At 42.7% G+C, this 18,745-nt stretch overlaps 1 protein-coding gene across 1 annotated transcript; it reads right to left on the minus strand.

Moving 5' to 3' along the window:
- Positions 1 to 2,354: 2,354 nt before the first annotated feature.
- Positions 2,355 to 17,543, minus strand: xylt2 (xylosyltransferase II). The gene is made up of 11 exons (XM_022202348.2): positions 17,371 to 17,543; positions 12,208 to 12,751; positions 11,278 to 11,453; positions 8,937 to 9,139; positions 8,230 to 8,310; positions 7,598 to 7,814; positions 7,021 to 7,197; positions 6,624 to 6,880; positions 6,334 to 6,529; positions 5,651 to 5,984; positions 2,355 to 5,207 (listed from the first exon to the last, which is right to left on the minus strand). Exons 1-11 carry the CDS (start codon positions 17,500 to 17,502, stop codon positions 4,885 to 4,887), a joined length of 2,640 nt encoding a protein of 879 aa, XP_022058040.2. The 5' UTR covers positions 17,503 to 17,543; the 3' UTR covers positions 2,355 to 4,884.
- Positions 17,544 to 18,745: the final 1,202 nt, after the last annotated feature.

Consider the following 18,745-nt stretch of genomic DNA (forward strand, 5'->3'; position numbering starts at 1 on the left):
CACAAAGCACATGGGAGCGGATGGCATGTGTGGATGGAGGAGGGGGTTTGCCATGGCAAGAGGTGGAGATGCTGACGATGTCTCCATGGCAACATGAGATGATGAGTTTATCAGGGATGTGCCATAATCCGAGACTCTCATTTACAGTATAATTATAAAGGATCCAACATAACCAGGATGTTTTATTTTTGGTACTTCTCCTCGTGTTTGTCAAGTGAATTTTATTTCTTTGCTATTCCATGTTTACACATTTTATATTTTTAACAGCATTCATTCAGAAGTTCTGTCTGTATCCCCCTAAAAACGGCATCTTTCCCAACCAGTAGATGACAATGTAATTATGCTGCAACTGTCTTTAGATGCTGACAACTGTACATTAATCTGTCACAGAATCTCTATCCTAAAACTCGGTCGAGCACATCATCCTATTTTTCTTCTGAGCAGTTTAAAAACAGACTGAACTGCCGTTTTTTTGCATGCTTCAGTGTGTATTTATCATTCTCTAGTTTCCCCCTTGAAGCAGTTTCTTGTTGCACATTTTCATGTAGGACCTAAAATTTTACAGGATATTTAAGGAGCTGCGATCCAACTGGCTCATTTCAGTCTGCAAAGAGTTGGAGACTTCAGTATCTAGTGTGCGCTGTGGTTTCTGGCAGGCAAAGACTGGGCAAAACGACAAAAACAACCATGAATTTAATTAGTGTTGAAGCAGAAACTTGTTCTCGGCTCCCCACAATGCAATACATGTGTCACAAACATTCAATAATTGATTTACTGATGCTCTTGAAATATAGAGAGGGAACGCATTATGAGAGTAGTAGTAAAATCCACAGTCTGAGTCTTACAAAAAGCAAACCTCTACTTCCTTAACAGTAAGGAAAATAAGCAAAACCAAATCTTGCATTTGTTAACTGCAGACTTGTCATAAAACCAACTTCCTTTGTCTGCAAACTACTTCTACCCAATAATTAATGTATTCTCTTACTGTGTTATGTGTACTAGTGCATTTGTGCATCTAAGGGAGGAATGACTTGACATGTGGTCACACATGGAGAGAGGATTATGTGGCGTATCAATAACAGCAATAAAACAGCTTCAGTTGAGGATTTTAAAGTGAAAATGTCAGCAAAATACAGAAAAGATTTTTTTTGAAAAATACCTTTAAACCTGTGGCTGCACAGTGGCGTAGTGGTTAGCACTTTCGCCTTGCAGCAAGAAGATCCCTGCTTTGCTTCCCGGTTTTTCCGGGATCTTTCTGCATGGAGTTTGCATGTTCTCCCTGTGCATGCGTGGGTTTTCTCCGGGCACTCCGGCTTCCTCCCACAGTCCAAAAACATGCTGAGGTTAATTGAGGACTCTAAATTGCCTGTAGGTGTGAATGGGAGTGTGATCGTCTGTCTGAATATGTAGCCCTGTGACAGACTGGCGACCTGTTCAGGGTGTCCCCTGCCTTCGCCCGAGTCAGCTGGAATAGGCGCTCCCATAGGTTGTGGTTTCAATTGAAATTTTTTTTTCTTTCTTGAATATTTGTGGAACTTCGGTGCTCCATAGTTAGCAGCTGATGCATTTATTTCTTACCGTGGCAGGTCTGATATGGACTACAGTTACTAAAGAAGTCACATTGACTTACTGCAACCATGCACATGTTCATGTATATATAATTACTTTGACAAAATTTTCTGTAGCAGTTTCTCAAATGCTAAATACAGTCAGTAATGTACCTTATGTGTTAGCTCTTCGTTATAAGGGAAGCTGGTGGACGTTGGCGTCTGTCCATCCTCTGTGTCCGAGTCCACCGCTGACGACCCATACGCGCTTGTCTGAGGAAACCATCATCATGTCCTCCTGCCTCTTTATTTCACAGATGCCATACATCCTGTTCAGTTTAAATCTCTACAGATTTTAGGCTACAAACAGGTGAGATTCTGTAGATGAACTAAACCTTTAAACTTCCCTCTTCACCTCTTGTGTGCAGCCCCTACCTAAACTCCTCCATCCATGCATGTGTTTTTTCTGTGTGGTTTATATCTGGTGCCAAACCTCTGTGAAGGTGAGCATGCAGAAACCTAAATATTTATATGTTTTTGTCAGAGATGTGTAGAGAAAATGTAGCTTACAGTATCTATGAAGTGAACCATGTTGAGTTTTTCTACAAGGAAGAGAAAGAGGTGGTCAGCACCCTGGAGAGCGCCTCTCCCCCTCGTAAATACATCCCATCATCTGCTTTTAAAGTGAAAACCCTTCAAAATGTGTCAAAAACTGCTAATTTGAAATTCAAAACACTCAAGAACAAGCACTGTAATTAAACTAGATTCAAATGCAAACATGGCAAAGACAAGAAAGAGAGAAGTAAATAAAATCTTAATCTAAATGTTTTTATTGAGTCATCAGTCAGGATGTCTACACTGTGAGCTTTACCAGAGGCTTTTACAGTGACAGGCTAAAGTCCCCGACTCAGATAAGAGCCACAGAGCCCCTGGATGACTCACCAGTCAGACTGCTGTCGCTTATCACAGCAGCATGGACGGAAACCTCAACCTCCCATCCTCCCAAAACACAGAAGGTCTGCTTCAAATGACACCAAACAGGTGGACTGTTGAATGTACCACAATTAGACAGCAGTTCTAATAGTTTAGATTGCTAAGAGATGAACGGACAACATACATAATTTGTCTCAGACAGGATAGAAAAATAACATCTGTTACACCCATTATTCTGCTCTCTTATCCCAATTAAACTAGGGCTTCACTGAAGCAACTGTCCTGTGCAAGCTAAACAAGGTCACTTGAAAACTTGTATGGTGGCCAACTGTTATTTAAGAACATAAAAATAAGTAAAAATCCAAACTGAAACACAGACGTGGGGGTTTCACTATTAAAGGCATTAATTGCACATCTCTGGAAGCTATTTTCCCGTAGTAAACAATTCATCTTTTTGACATAAAGGCAGCTTAGATTCTCTGGATCACACTAAAATATGAACACAAACATACAGTGTACTGTTTTTGGTTGGTGGACGCAAAAAGTTGCAATCAATTGAACTTTAAAAAATTAAACAATAATTGATCTGTGAGGCAAACAGAGCACACAAACACACAGGGTGTGACAATACTGCACATAAACCGATACACAGGAGGAATAATAGTCTGCAATCTAAAAGCCTTGCATTTAAAGGAGAAGTTTGGCATTTTAGCAAACATATTTGCTTTCTTGCCAAGAGAAGATCGATACCACTTTCATATGTAGCATATGGGGGAAAAAGCAACCACCAAGAGCTGGTTAGTTTAGCATAGCACTAAGTGTAGAAGAGCAACATCTGTTGTAAAGGTAACTATATCCACCTGCACCACCTGTAAGGCTCACTAAATAAGTTTCATCTTGTTTGTTTAGTCTGTACAACATTTTTTACTGTTAATAAAATCGACCAAGTATCAGGTTAGGGAAGTTATGGGACCTGGGAGTCAACAGTCCTGACCCATCCACCCATACAAAATGATTTATTTCATTTGCTTCATTTTTGTGAAGATGAACCAAACAAGTGAGGTTTAAAGGTGCTAGTGGGTGGATTTTTTCTCAGTGCCAGGCTAAGCTAACATGAGAGTGGTTTCAATCTTGTCATCCAACTGCAAAAAAAATAAACACATATATTTTCCTTTAACTTTGTATCCAAATTTTCTTAATCTTGCTAAACTGGCTGTAGTCAGAGTAGGGTCAAAATACAAGACAACTCTCAGCATGAGAGCTGAGTCTTTACAGAGGATACAGCACAAATAAAACTATCTCAGCTCAAGGTCCGCTTTCTTTTTGTTATGGAGTTTTAAAGCATGTTGCACATCGCGATCAGCAGGTGACATTTGCCCAGTTTTCAAGAAACTGTGCACATTTTGTGTTGAGGTTGTTTTGTCAAATATTTCAGAGGACTTTTTAATCTGTCGTGTTGATAGCTGTCTAGGCACCTCCTCTGACCAGAAAAACAACATGGAGTGGCTTTTTTGCAACAACAGAAAAACTATTTAACACTTTACAGCCAGTTCAGGAAACTAAGAGACACAACAAATGCATAAAACAATGACATGTTCAAAAGAGATACATCACAGTAAACAGAATACAAAATAAGACTCCATACCTAAGACCCTCACCTTCCTTGCTTACCCAAGTTACAGCCCAAGTATTTACTGATGTGTCTGTGCAATAGGGGCTGAGGTGCAGGTACTTTCCTAGTGGTGATCAAAAAAAGAGATGTGACCTCATCCATGACTTATTAACAATCTACTCCTCACACTGTAACCAAGTGACCTCCGTGTCATAGTCTTACAGTAAAGTGCACTTCATCTGTCTGTTCCTCATGCTTACAAAATAATGCTTCAAAATAAGCACAATAATATGATTCAGACGTTCCACTCTCCCTTGAAATGAAGATAGAACACAGCACAGAGCCTGCTGCTGAGTTTTGACACCTGCTTCCTGATTCTTTCAAAGCAGAGGAAAACTGCAAACAGAGTTCAAACATGTGTGGAGGCTTAGTAACAAACTCCGACCCAGACAGAGCCCGACTGGAAGCCTGTGTGCCAGCTGAAAACAGCAACCTGGCATTCATGTACCCATTCAGCAAACAATGATACAAGTATTTATGCGCTCACAGTCTTCTATGTGCAAATTTCCAGCAGTCATACCCTCAAGTCTGTTTTACCATTTCACTGAGGATGTTAGACTCTTCGGTACAGGAAGATGCCTTGTGGATGTTTATGTGCCCTTGATCTCTTAGCTGACCTCGGAGACTACATCTGGTTCACAGAGGTTCTTCTAGAAGTCTCCAATGTAGATCCAGCTTGCCTGCAGTCTTCCTGTGAATGTGCAAGAGTCTACAGCTCCTCTTCTCTTGGGGCTACCTGATCCGCCCATCACTTTTGACTGGGCCCAGTTCAGACTTCGGATCTGGGGACAGGGAGCTCCAGGCAGTCTTGGAGCAAGACGCCAAGGCCGGGCAAGAGGAAGCCTGCGTGGTGCACAGGTCACCTATAACCCAGTATGTCCCCACGAGGCTGTCTAACCATGTTTCTAGTGGTTGGCCCACTAACTGGGCGTTGCGCTGGGCCAGCTGCATGGCGGGCTCCTGGGGAGGAAGCTTCAGCACAGAGCTCAGCTGCTGGAAGCTCTGATCCAGGTACAAGTTACTGGGAGGTCCTGCATGGAGCCAGTTGTCCTCCTCTGGAAGGAACATTGATATTTGCAGATAAAGACAAGTCACGAGAAGAAATTAGTTTCCAAACAATCAACAAAACTTTTCAGATTTAGCAAATGCTAAGCATTAGACCTACGGTTACGAATACTTCAGCCCATACTAATCCCAATAACTGCAATGATTTATGTTGTCATAGACCTCAGTTTAGGAACGCAACTGTAGCAGGTGACATGTTTAGTTTTCACACCTTCCTGGTGCTGACAATAATTGCTGGTCACACCTAAACTGAACCTGAAAGCCTCAACAAGCCCCAACGAGCACTGAGGGACAATGTAGTGCATTGTTGATTTGGCTGTTTCATGGGACTTTCTCACAGTAAGAAAAACAAAGAACAGCATCAGCCTTATTCTTACGATGCCAAATGAAAACCAGTTGAAAATCAAGTTCTGATATATCAGTGGTGTCTCACCTTTGCGTAGTGGCTCTTTATTGTTGAAGGTGAAAGGCATGACAAGGAAGCGAACTTCCGCAATGCGCTCCCATTGTTTTAACACCCGTACTGTCCACGTGCCAGGCCGCAGAGGGTGCTGCAATGGCGGTTTGTACTGGGTGTATTCTGCATCCACGTCCACAGTAATGTCATACGATGCTGCGACCACCAGAGCTGGGTCGATCCACACAATAGTGGCTGTGAGATTTGGACCACGAGCCCACTTCTGGACTGCCAGTGGCTCATCCAAAGGGCCAATCACCCCCCCAAAGTTACGGAAAATCCTTTCCTTGGGATCCCAATCTGTACCAATCTGTTATAGAGAAAGAAAAAAAAACACACACAATCTGTGTCAGTCCTGAAATAATAATGATTTATATAACACAAACCAGCAGAATAGAAGTGTAAATGACACCCGTGTCTTTGACTTTCAGATTTTATTTGAGATGAGTGAATATGCTTTCCCTACAATATTAAAATATATTTTTTAAAACTAATTAAACTTCAAAGTTGGTCAGATTATGCCCTGATAATGCAACCCCAATTTTAACATATCAGGCAGAGAATCTTCTCATATAGCAGTTTTCTTGGGGTACCTTGATCTTGGTCAAAAAAGTGACTTTGTGCTGAAAAGAGAAGGCTCTAGCTTAAAGAGTGCTTACTTCCATTTTTTTGAGTCTTTCATATTCTTTAAGGTTTGTCTCAAGGACAAGTGTTGCTTGAGGCACTGCCCACATCTCTATCGTCTCCCTTGCCTTCGACCCAACAGCCTGGACTTCCTGACGAACCAGGTACCCTTGGAAACGCTCATCATAAAAGTACAAATGTATAGAGAGAGGAAAGCCTACTGGTTCAAACCTGCAGTGAGAAAATAAACGACACAAAATAAGCAATGTCACAGAGCTCCTGTATCAGTTACAGTATTAAAAAATAAAATACACAGACTGTTCACCTGCAGGCTTCCACATTGCTCTGCATAGTCACCAGACTTTTTAGGCCAAGGCGAAAGAAAGAAGTGTATGCAGTGAGAGCCCCGTCACTGAGAGAGCCCACACCATCCAGCTGTTCAAACAGACTCTCCCAATATGCCTTGATGGCAACGGTTCCTGGAGCATACTGGCCATACAGGTGAGTGTCCAGAATGTCTATGGCCTCCTGGTTCACTGCTGACTCAAACTTACGGGCAAAGAATGTTGGACGAGTTAATTGCTGCGAATGAGAAAGGAAAAAAGCTGAATCAGACAAGTGGTGATCAAACACGGGAGACCGGGAATCTATAAACCAAGCCAAAAAAACTGAGTGAAACAGATAAGTTGTTGTGCTACACTGCCCTCCTCTGGCGCACTCACCTGGATCCGAATAAGGTCTTGTGGTTTAAAATCATTGGGAGAGCAGCCACACCAGTCAACAATGTGTTTATACTGGCATTTACAGCCCAGCTTACGGTTCCAGTTGGTGACTCGCAGGTTATTGTCCACCAGGGTGTCGCACATATGGCTGTTTCCGAGCACTGTGTGGAAGAAGGACTGGGAAGAAAGGACAGGAGTAAGTGCAATATTTCTTCTAAGCTGTGCAATAAAACAAAGGATGTGCTGTTTCAAAGTCAAGTCACTGTAAACTGTCATTGACATGCACAAACAGTTTCTAACCACAGACTGTAAACTACAAAAGGTCACGGCTCTATTGCATTGAACAGACTGCGGCTCCTCCTTTGAGGCTAAACTACACAGTCAGATAAACTGTAGTGAACCCTCCTCTCATCTGGCACTTCTGCTGCACACTGTGCCGCAAAGCTTAAAGTATTACATTATCTTCGCTGCTCGGCTCTTCTGACTTGGCAGGGGAGGACGAGCCGGAGACAGACTTGTATATGAAACTGTCTGTCACAACAGCGGGAGATAAACACAACGCCTAAGGCTCGCTTACCTCCGCAGGGAGCAGAGCGTAGGAATAGAACTGCTTCAGACCTGACACCAGGTCATCCTGGGAGTTGATGACGTACTCCACGAAGCGGCGGGTGAGAGCAAACCAATCAGAGCCACCTGAGACCTCTAAGCCTTCTGGGATGTTGCGTTCGCCAAGACGCCACATGTGGTTGTCGCACTCATGGAAGAGACGGTCAAGGCCCTGCTTCTTAATGAACCTTGAGCACAGAAGGCATGTTGCAAGTGACGAATAGAAAAGACAATGTGGCACCATCTGCAGCATTCATCAAGGTAAAGGATCAAATATGTATTTTTGTCTGAGCTGCCTCACTGTGTTTAACAACGGCAGATGAATAGCTCCAACAGATCCCTGTATTATGTGTATCTGCACTAATATAAACCGCATGTGGTGCCACTGCCAATGCAGACTGATTTATCTCTAAAGGATTTATAGAGTAATAATTGGTCAATCCATCATTTTGCACTGCCACTGCAAATTTCTGTCAAACATGAATTCATGGCTGGAAAACACATCTTCAAAAGTTTGGATTAAACATTAACAAGTGTCAGATCGAATTTAACCAAATACCATCAGCATGTGTGTTTTGGCATGTTGTTTATCTTAGAGCTCACCGTGCATTCTCTCTCCCATGGGACTTCAGGAAGTTTTTGTCTCTGTGCAGCGACAGGAACGCCACCAGTTCATCATTGGTCCTGCAGGAGGGCATTTTAGTGAGAAGTGAGAGGAAGGAAGGAGGCCAAGAGAGAGAGAAAAAAAAAGATGTCCTGAAGAGTTTAGAGAACAAAACACTGGCTTGAGTAAAGTGCTGACTGAAATCAGCTGCATTAGGGAGGATTTAGAAAGCGCAGGCTGGTCTGTTTGCATCCAAGCTATTACCCCCTGGGAAGGTTCAGGTAGATGAGCAGCTGCTTTGATAGAGGTTCAAAGCTGTCCCAGAAAGCCAGCCAAAACAGATCAAGAAAGAAGACCATTTACTGCCAACTCTGTGATTCAGTGATCAAAACAATCTAACAATTTAATGCTGCTATGAGACTACTCTTTTTATCCTGCAAAGCTATAGCTGCCACTTTCTATTGTTTCTGTAAAAGTCGCTGTGATTGTAGGTCAGAAATAGACACAACTCTCCATGCAGCTCCAAAAATTTGGAAGAGGCAAGGACAAGAAAACACAAAGTAAGTTTAGTTAAGGTTAAGTGGTTCAAACAAAACATGCATAACATTTCAATAGTTACAACCCAGCAATAAAGCCTAAATACAACTAGTAAAAAAACACACACAGTTTGTGTTGGGTAACTGAGGAGTTTTCATGGTTAACCAACCTAGTGGGGAAGTCTGTGGCACTGAGATTGATGAAAAAATCCCATTTCCAATCCAGCATGGAGAGCAGGTCCTGCATGCTGCGTAGGTAGGCCTTCAGAAGGCTGGCTCCTCCCCAGATGGTGACCATCCTCCAGGGAGTGGCTCGTATATTTGGGAACTGCTGGGCTATCTTCAGGACCTCTCGATGCATGTAGCCGGATCGCTGTGGGATTTTGAAGTTAAAGGTCAGTTAAACAGTTAAATGTGGAAGAGCTGTGTCTGCATCGAAAGCATTATCTAGTTTTAGCTTTGCTCCTGCAGATCTTGCCATTGTGCCAAAACCATCGCATAAAGCTGGCTTGTGTTGAAAGAGTGTTTGATCTGAGAAGAACAGCAGCCACATGGTGCTTTGTACTGTGGGTCATTATGATGATAGAGGGAGAAAAATCTAAAGTCTGTTGTTTTTGCCTGTTTTTCCTTCTTTGAGTGACTCACGATAAGCTTAAAAGATAGTCTGGAGTGAAACAGAGCAGGGATTTAACATTTGGAGGGAAGAGAGGATGAGATGAAAGAAGTTAAGGTGCAGCTTTATGCAAAGACATTAAAATCGTGCGAATGAGCATCTGTGACGACTGCAAGTATGCAAGATGCCCAAAAATTGTGGGTGCAAAAGCCGCCCTTGGAGTGAAATTAGATTAATTATCAACTAACTAACAAGAAGCCTGTTGCCAAATAAACACAGCTACTAAAGTTTCTGAAGCGATAAATGGGCAGTTTAAGAAAAACAGACACTTGAAAATGAATTGTTCAGGGCCATGAAGTCCAATGGTGTTTGGTGAAGCTCAAACGGTGTGTACTGATTCTGTCCTGTATATTTATTACAGAACAAAATGAGTGGACATTTTGGTAGAAGGACTCTTTCCAAGAATCTAGGCCCACCCTGGCTGTATTCATTAATTGGAAAATAGCAGAGAAAATGCGTAATCTAAACTCACTCCTCATGATTTGCAGAGAGGAGAGATAAAAGAAGCTTGTGTGAGGGAGTGCAGAGGAGCTGGTAGACAGAGTCCAGTACAACCTGACCCTCATCTCTCAAACAGGCTTTTGCCTTAGAGATGGATGAGGTTGTTTTGGTCTGTGTGTGATTTGTCCCACTGACTTTTTATTCATCACTGCCTATAGTGAGCTGCTCCGCCGTCCCTTGGCAGAAGAACAGAGCAGCTCCCCACGACTCGACAACCTTTCCGGCTGCACAGGTGCGCTGACAACAGGCACCTGCTTCTCTGCTGTCTTTGCTCAGCACACCTGAGGTCTTTAACTCACTATCACCAGTCGTACATTTGTCTTTTTCCTTCCAGCTGCACATGATAGCAGACTCTTCTTCCAGTAAATCCAGCCCCTAAGAATAACCACCCTTTACTCTATCCAGGCTAATCCCCTTTACTACACTGTGAGACCCGTGGGATAAATTTAACCTTCATAATGCAGGAAGACCTAATCGGTAAAAGCAGTTTTGAGTTCAGTGTAGCTCAGAGCTCTACTGAAATCGTGTCTACTCTTCAAATAATCGATTGGTCGCGGGGAAACAAAACTGCTCATTATATCTAGATTAACTAAATCACCAGAGTACAATGAGTGCACTCCACCTGCTGGCCTTTTTTTTTTAGCCTAAATCAATTGTAAATAAACAAAAAAAGGTAGAATTTGCAGAATATTAAATGCTTAATTGCAATACTTTAAACTGAAACGATAACAGACTTGAAGCAGACCAGCGTGCAAGTGACCATATTGACAGCAGCTCATGATGGCGGCATGAGAATTATTGAGAAATATGTAGCTCAGACATGCTAGCCTACTGTTAGATGTTGTGCCATTTTGGTGGTTGAGTTGTGACATGCAAACCGCTGTTTACAAAATGTACACTTTGTCTAACAAATTATTTCACACTGACAACTTCTTTGGCAGTGTCTTTTTTTTGTCAATTAGATTGGATTTCACTCCAAGTAAATATTCAGTAATTGTTAAATAAATCAGGACTAACAGCCTTCATCAGTTCGTGTCAGTTCAAAGCTGTAAAAGCATGTGGGTGTTCACAGCTAATCTGTTCCCCCCACTGGCAAAAATAGCACAATAATGCTGGACAGCTGTTGATTTAGTGCTTTTCTTCTTAAGAAAGTAACTCCAATTAATTTGACAGCATATTGATTAACCACTTAACCAGGAGACTGCATCCAGCACCAAACAGGGTTCCCAATACTCTGTTTGATGTTTCGCCAAAGCATTAGTTGGAAATCCTGTTCAGCCAGTATAACATGAACATGGCTTGTGTATATGACTGTACACAGTGTAGAGTCTGATTACCTTGTCCACATGGATGTAGTAATAGTGATCACGGTGGTATATGGCTTTGATGAGGCGCTTGAGCTGCCGTACAGCACGACCGTGGACCATCAGAACAAAAGCCACCCTGACAGGGTTCTCCACCTTGGACAGGCTGTGGTCCAGCTCACCAATGGCCTGAACCGGATGTGATATACCTGGAGAAAGAGGACATTAAGGCTGGCTTTAGAAAAGGAAAACAGCTTATAACTTAATACATTCAGGTTTAAACGACATAGGATTGAAAAGAAGCTTCACGTTTGTTCATTGCTCTTTTAATTTATTTCCATTCAACAAAGCTTCCCACACATAAATGCTGCCAACTGTGTTGCTTGAAATGCAAAACCAAGCCAAAGGCGTAGGTTGAGTACTTTAGCTCCGAGCAACTCCTGCACTATACTACAGCTATACACAAGTTCCCATTTATAAAGTCAGAGATGACTGACTGCCTATACCAGGGGTGTCAAGATCCGTTCCTGGAGGGCCACTATCCTGCATGTTTTAGATGTTTCCCTCTTCCAACACACCTGATTCAAATGATCAGGCTCGTTATCAGGCTTCTGCTGAGCTTGATAATAAGCTGATCATTTGAATCAGGTGTGTTGGAAGAGGGAAACATCTAAAACATGCAGGATAGTGGCCCTCCAGGAACTGAGTTTGACACCCCTGGCCTATACTATCTGATGTGGGTGATATGAAAATTGTGTGAAGAAAAAAAATGATGAACTGTTACTGTTCATCCTAAAAAAAAAGTTTCAGTTTTTAGCATTGCATTCAAACAATATTTTACCTGATGTGTCCAAACAGTGATCAAGAGTCTCGTCAAAACTGCCTGAGGTAGCTTTAGGTGACACAAGAGGCAGTGAGAAATGAATTGATTAAATTTCTGTGGCATTTTTAAAGCGTTCTCACCGAGCTGTGGGCAGAACTGAGGAAGTGCGTCTGGCATGAGCTGCCCGGCCTGATGCTGGCACACGATGTTGGCGATCTCCTGTCGGCACTGCTGTGACCCGGCACGATGGAGGGCTGACAGCGCGTCTTTGCCTACGATATCACATTTAGGCACAAAGTCACTGTTGGGGGCTTGGTGCGCTCCGTCCACACTGCCCGGCTCCCCTGGTATCGCTACAGCTGGTAACTTAGCTGCCCCGTCTGTGCCGCCGCGGGCATCACTGAAGTTACGGCTGCTGGACAGATCATGGAGGACGACGCCATCTAGTCCCGCCCCCGTCATCCCCCGAGCTTGGGGAGTCTTCAGCCTGATGCTGGGCTTTCCTCCTCGGCGGCTGTTCCCTCTCCTCAACGCGCTGGCTGCTGTGCCCCCCGTCCTCTCCAACCTGGCGCTCCATCTGCCCTTGTTCTTCCCCGATAAAGAATTTTGTTTCTCCCAGAGTACACTGTCTCTCTTGGGGTCCTGACTGTTGTGGTCAGGCAGCTTAGATCGTCTAGTTTTTCTCTGAGGAAAGACAGCAGAGAAGCAGACAGTCATGCATTGTAAACCCATATCTGTTGCCAGTCATTCCATGAGAAGATCCTGGACAAACACTACTGAGAGGAGGCACTGATTCATAATCCAAAAATGACATAAGGTAAACAAAGACCTCCGCTAAGATAACAGCAGAGACAGTCCCAGAGGGAAGGATGTGTTTACATGCTTTTGTTTTTTTTCATGTCTCTCATCTGGGTTATTTTTAGCTGAGCCTCTGCCTTTTTGTGGAGCTAATCTGCAAAAAGTGGATAGTCACACATTATGAATCCAGTGATTCACTGCACAGACCTCAACAAACCTCCGTCTGCTCCCTCTGGCAAAGATGGCACAAAAAAATGCATACACAAGTACACGTAAGGTCACATGTTCACAAACGGTGCATACACACAGAGCAGTGGAGCTTAAAAATCAGACAAATCGTTATCAGGCACCTACTTAGTCTGTTTGTGTGTACAATGTGGAAAATTTGTTGCCATTGTAGTGGAAGGATGAGATAAACTCGTGGTTTTTCTGTAATAGGCCAGTTATCTGAAACTGAAACTGCACAATACTACATTTACCAGACGTGTGTACAACCTCTTTACTTCAAAATGGAAATAATCATATTTTTTTCCTTGTTATGCTTACTGCAATTACTGTGATTGTGATGAAGCAACATCACAACATATTATCTTCACTCTGTGCTTTATATTGCATGTATTAGAGTGTGTGGCAGCTGCATCTTTAAAAAAAAAAAAAAATCACCCCTTGAGACTTTCTAGACTCCCTAAAATGTCAAGACATGCTCCTCTTATTACCGCTTTGTGTAATAAAATCACTCAAGTATCCCACTGTTGGAATCTTTGGCTGTAACATCCCTAAACTGTAAGTCCATAAAGTATTTTTCACATAAATTGCTTCACTGAAAATGGGCAATATAATGGCAAGATGTGCTCCAAGGGATGTACTGAGCTGTGGTTTCTCTCCAACAGGAAAATTGTGCCTCAATTTCAAATATACATCAGTCTGAGTATTGTGCCACCACCTAAAATGTATGTAAATATTGGTTTTATGTTGCTGTTTTTGCAGACAAAGGTACTGTATTATTATGAAGACCAAATTATGAGCCACCATCACACAAATCTGGGTTTCTTCCAAATCAGGTTTCTCAAGCATAACATTTGGTTTCAGAGCAGGAGCACACAGAGAATGAGTTTCAATGGAGTACAAATCACACCTCCAAAAATGGAAGGCAGGCTTTGGGAAAAAAAACACATTTGAAGCCATTTTTAAATTTTCTAGCCAAACAGCATCACAGCTTTGGCACAGTAGATTACTGGATCACACAAAAGCCCCTTCAAAATATGCACTTGGAAAAGAGGAAGAGGAACAGCGAGTGGGCTGAGAGCTCCCCGCCTCTGTCAGACGATACTGCAGAATGTGGGTTTGCTCGCTTCACACCGCTGGCATGCCGACAGCCCAGAGATGGTGGGAACAGAAAAGGACTGCGTGGTTGGACAAGGAGCCAGATAATGCACGGCCAATACACAAGCTGCCAACCAATACAGCAAAGTCAAGTACTGATTGCCAACTGCGCTCTCAAACCCATTACAGTAAGAGGCATTGTGAAGCGCGCTAACATACCAGTCAGTGCAGTGTAACTCTGTCAAGGAGTGCACTTAGCAACCTGGTTATGTTTCTGCAGAAATCTGACATTTCTGACTCCTTCAGACAGGGTTAAAGAGACACTCAGGTTGGCTTGTGCTGAAGAAATTCAACCTCTTAACATTCCAATTTAGGTTTCACTTGGTTGTGCACTGCAAAGGCTCCACATGTAGAAGTGTCAGTTTGACAGCTTTGCTCTTTTAGCCAAAATACCTGAAGTTCAACGACAACTGCACCTGAACTTAGTAAGAGGGAATAAGTGGTAGGAAAAAAACTCGTTGCTGACCATCTGTATCTGCACCTGTTTTAGGCTTGACAAGTCATTGCAGCACATGTAGGTGTTAATGTATGGATTAGTAATCAGGTGTCTGTCCCAAAGTGACTTCTCACAACAACCCTATTTTTTGTGCATGCACAATCATTGCTAAAAAAGGTCTGCTTAAAAAAGAAAACAGGAGTGTTGTCTCTGTAGTTCTGTTAAGCATGAGTATGATGAACGTCCTTTTACTTTAATGCGATGGCTATTCTGACTTTCTGCTCAAATGCAAACTGTAGCACCAAAATTGTTTACATTTTTGGGATTGATGATACAAACTTTTGTTTGCGACATCAAACGTGTTTTTAGTGATGCAACATTATTAAAAAAACGAGCATCACCGAGCATTCTGTCAGCTAACATCCATAAGGAAACTGTTTAGTTTGCGGCTGCCAGGGGAAATGTTCTCATGCAGAAGCCAAGCATGCAGCAGGGGCTAACGTTTCAATTTTCCTTATCAGTCGCTGTCGCAGCTTTTAATTAACACCATCATGTCAAAAATGCATTGATTCAAAGGCAAGCTAGGCAGCCTCTTTACTTTCCAATTAAAGTCGAGTGAAACCATATCAGCGTTGCCATCTGCTGAAGCGGGAAGCAGCAGTTCTGCAGGAGAACACGGGTAAGCAGAGGATGATACAAGGATGACAGAGTCGTCCTCTTCTGTCCTCACAATCGTTTCACTCTTCTGTGCGAGGGCTTTAATATAACACGTGTGACTGTGTTCACACAAGCACAGCAAGCCACTGATTAGAGCAGATGCACGATAACGTGGAGATCGCCGACTGTGGAGGAACTGTTCAGAGGTGAAATGATGATTAGTGTGCATTCTCAAGTCTGAAATTTGATTCTACATCTGTGAGTCTGCAAACACGCAAAGACCTCATGCTGACATTTGCAAAGATGTCTGCCAACACAGTTGCATATCAGACTGTCATGTGCACTGAGCGGCAGTGTCACATTTCTGAAGCAGGGAATGAAGACGAAGAAAAAACTAATGTGGAAATGTGATTTTTTTTTTTTTTATTAGAGTGAGCAATCTGTGTAGTTTAGTTTGGTTTGCTCCCAACACTGTAGCTACATCCTGCTGCACATCTTCTTCCTTACAACCAATATGATTTTGTCCGATCCACTGTACTAGTACTATGTGCAGTTGACATTTTAAAGGTCTACGCTTCTGCTCCTTCATAGTCTCAGATGAGCTACAGTTAACCACACTACCCTCCAGACATTTCTCTGTATCTGTGCTGAGGCAAGTTTAAGCCTGAATGCGTCTGATGAGGCAGCAGAAAGCCTGCGGGCTTCTAACGCAAACAGGTGATACGAATCAAAATGACTCTTTAAATCACTTCTGCAAAATCATGAATCACGTGTCGCATTTCCTGCCATGTCTCAATTGTCTTAACCACACACTTAAAGGAAACAGATTGCTTTATTTAGGCTGGCTTTGGTTATATCAACTGAATAAAAAAGGGCCAGAGACTTGAGAGTTATAATTTGAGTTACTCGTTGCCTTGAGGGTTGCAGCACATAATTTCCAGAGAGGCTGCTGTCTACAGAATATAATCACTCTCTCTGAGGCAAGGGTCAAACATCTTTTCTCCACTTAAGCCACTGTACATCTGCTGCCTGCCTCAAACCCTCCAGGCGCAGATTCTCAACCTCTCCACATTGAAGGGAATATTATACAGCACGCTTGTCACATCATGATACAGAGGGAGCACTGCCGTCCCGCCTCAGGTTTCAGCTTGCATTCCTGTGCCTCAAAAATGATTCGTGTAGTCGTTCACAGGTCACATCTGTTAGCAGCTCACCTCACCAAGAGGCAAAACTGGAGCAGGCGCTGCCTCGAGGTACTGTGCTCCAGGTGTGCGAGGGAGACACAGAGATAAAATTCCCACAGAGGACTTGGCAACTGTTAAATAAATTGTTTCAGTGGTATGTAGTGGAAGGCAGCTCGCCGTTTAACTTTAGCCTTTACTGCTGGGATATGCTCCCTGGGTGTTTTGGTATGATTCAAAGCAGAGTGAAGGTCACAGAGACAGTAGAGTCACACTGTTAACGGCTACTGCTGGATATAAATAAGAACTATACAGAAAAAAATTAGGCAGAGCAGATCCTGAATTTTAAACAATCCAGTTCAATATGATAAACTATTAATAAGTGTTTTCACAAAGTTGCAATACTTCCCATCCTCTCATATACTCACATTCTCTTTTTCGTGGATGTGTAGCTTTTCTGTTTCCTGATCCATCACATTTTCTCCAAATGAAACAGTGACAATCACCACTGCTGCTTCTTAAACAAGTTGACTAGCAGTGAACTAATCCCATCAGTAGCACTTACTGGTTAGTTGTGAACATGTAGATCAGTGGATTTTGTCAGAGGTGTTGTGGTCAGTGACTGACAGACTGACAGACTGACAGACAGACAGATCGACAGACAGGACAGGGCTGGTCTGGTCTGGTTGGACTAAAATGTTTCGGAGCAGCGCTCTTCTCCAACTGCTAACAGCTAACACCAGCTACCGCCGCTGAAAGCTAGGCTAAGCGCTAACGGCTAGCTCTACAATTAAAACCCAGGCAAAAACACTGTCATGGCAGAAATAACGGCAGAGACTGTTCCTTACCTCCGCCTCGCCTTCCTCCAGACTTCTCAGACTCCATACTACAAGCCCTTGGATCAGGAGGATAGTTAACGCAGCCGCGATCGCTAGTTTGTACCGTCGGAGGAGCTTCTGTACTCGAGCACTGGCCACCATTTTTCCGACTCCGGTACTCCGGAGCGCGTGCAGGACGCATTCTGAACTGCGCGCCCACGTGGGGTCGCTCACATCCTCATCCTCAGGTTGGTGGAAAGTTCGGCTCTAAAGAAAATTTACTCTGCGATTTATATCATATACAACACAGTTAAAGTACAAAATGTTCTCATATTCAGTGCATCTTTCCACTGTGTTGGGATCAAAGCTTGGTTAAGACCATGTAATAGCCAAACATGTAAGGTGGAAGTTCCCAAACGTGCTCCAAGATGGTTTTGTTCCAAGAAATAATGTCCTGTTGATCCCTCAAATTAAATGTCATAATAACACAAGCACAAATGTCGTGTTCCTTTTATTTAGCCCCTAAATATCTAAATCCTATTCCACTAAAGGTCTTTATTTTTGCTGCAATTCTGCAATTTTCTCAATGTGCAAGTACAGACCTAGGTACTTCATAGGACCTATGGGATAAACCCACCAAAAGTTTGTCTACAGAATTTACACACAATGCAGTCATGTTTGCTTTAATATCACATACAACAAAGTTAAAGTACAATATTTTCTTATTTTCAGTGCATCTTTCCGCTGTGTTGAGATCAAAGAATTTGGTCACCATCTCTAGGTTAAGGCGATTTAAAGGCCAAACATTTAAGGTGGCGGTTCCCAACCAAACCCCAAGATGATTTTGTTCCAAGAAAATAAGGTGCTTTATATGCTTCAAATTTAAGGTCTTAATAACTCAAGCAAAAATGTAGTGTTCTTTTTATTTAGTCCCTAAATAAAAGGTCTGCAATTTTGCAGACCTGGGATCTTGCACGGACCTATAGGATAAACCAACCAAAGGTTTGTCTGCAGAATTTATCCACACTGCAGTTCTATTGGCTTTAATATCATATACAACCCAGTACACTATCGGCTTGTTTTCAGTGCATCTCTCCAGAAGGTTTCCAACTGAAGGCCAGATGGCTTTTATCAAAGAAATAAGGTGTCTTTGGTCCCTACTTGAAAACGTTTTCATCTCTTCAGGCTAAGAATTCCACAAATTGAAAAACACACAAATCCAAGTCAACTCAGTTCCACAGATCATAACATAAGGGGAAATGTAGTGTTCCTTTTATTTAATCCTTAAACATCTAAGTCCTATTACAGTAAATGTCTCCATTTTTTTGCAGCAGTTCTGCAATTTTACAGACCTCGGTTCTTGAATGGACCAACAGGATAAACCAACCGAAAGTTTCTCTGAGGA

The sequence above is a fragment of the Acanthochromis polyacanthus genome, chromosome 21 (genome assembly GCF_021347895.1).
Source record: "Acanthochromis polyacanthus isolate Apoly-LR-REF ecotype Palm Island chromosome 21, KAUST_Apoly_ChrSc, whole genome shotgun sequence".
NCBI classification, from domain to species: Eukaryota; Metazoa; Chordata; class Actinopteri; family Pomacentridae; genus Acanthochromis; species Acanthochromis polyacanthus.

Coding starts and splice junctions, on each gene's coding strand:
- xylt2 (XM_022202348.2), bottom strand. CDS start 17,502: ATGGTGGCCAGTGCTCGAGTACAGAAGCTCCTCCGACGGTACAAACTA. Junction 7,815..8,229: donor CATGGGAGAGAGAATGCACG/GTGAGCTCTAAG, acceptor TCTGTGCTCAAG/GTTCATTAAGAAGCAGGGCC. Junction 5,208..5,650: donor TAAAGAGCCACTACGCAAAG/GTGAGACACCAC, acceptor TGTTCCTTCCAG/AGGAGGACAACTGGCTCCAT.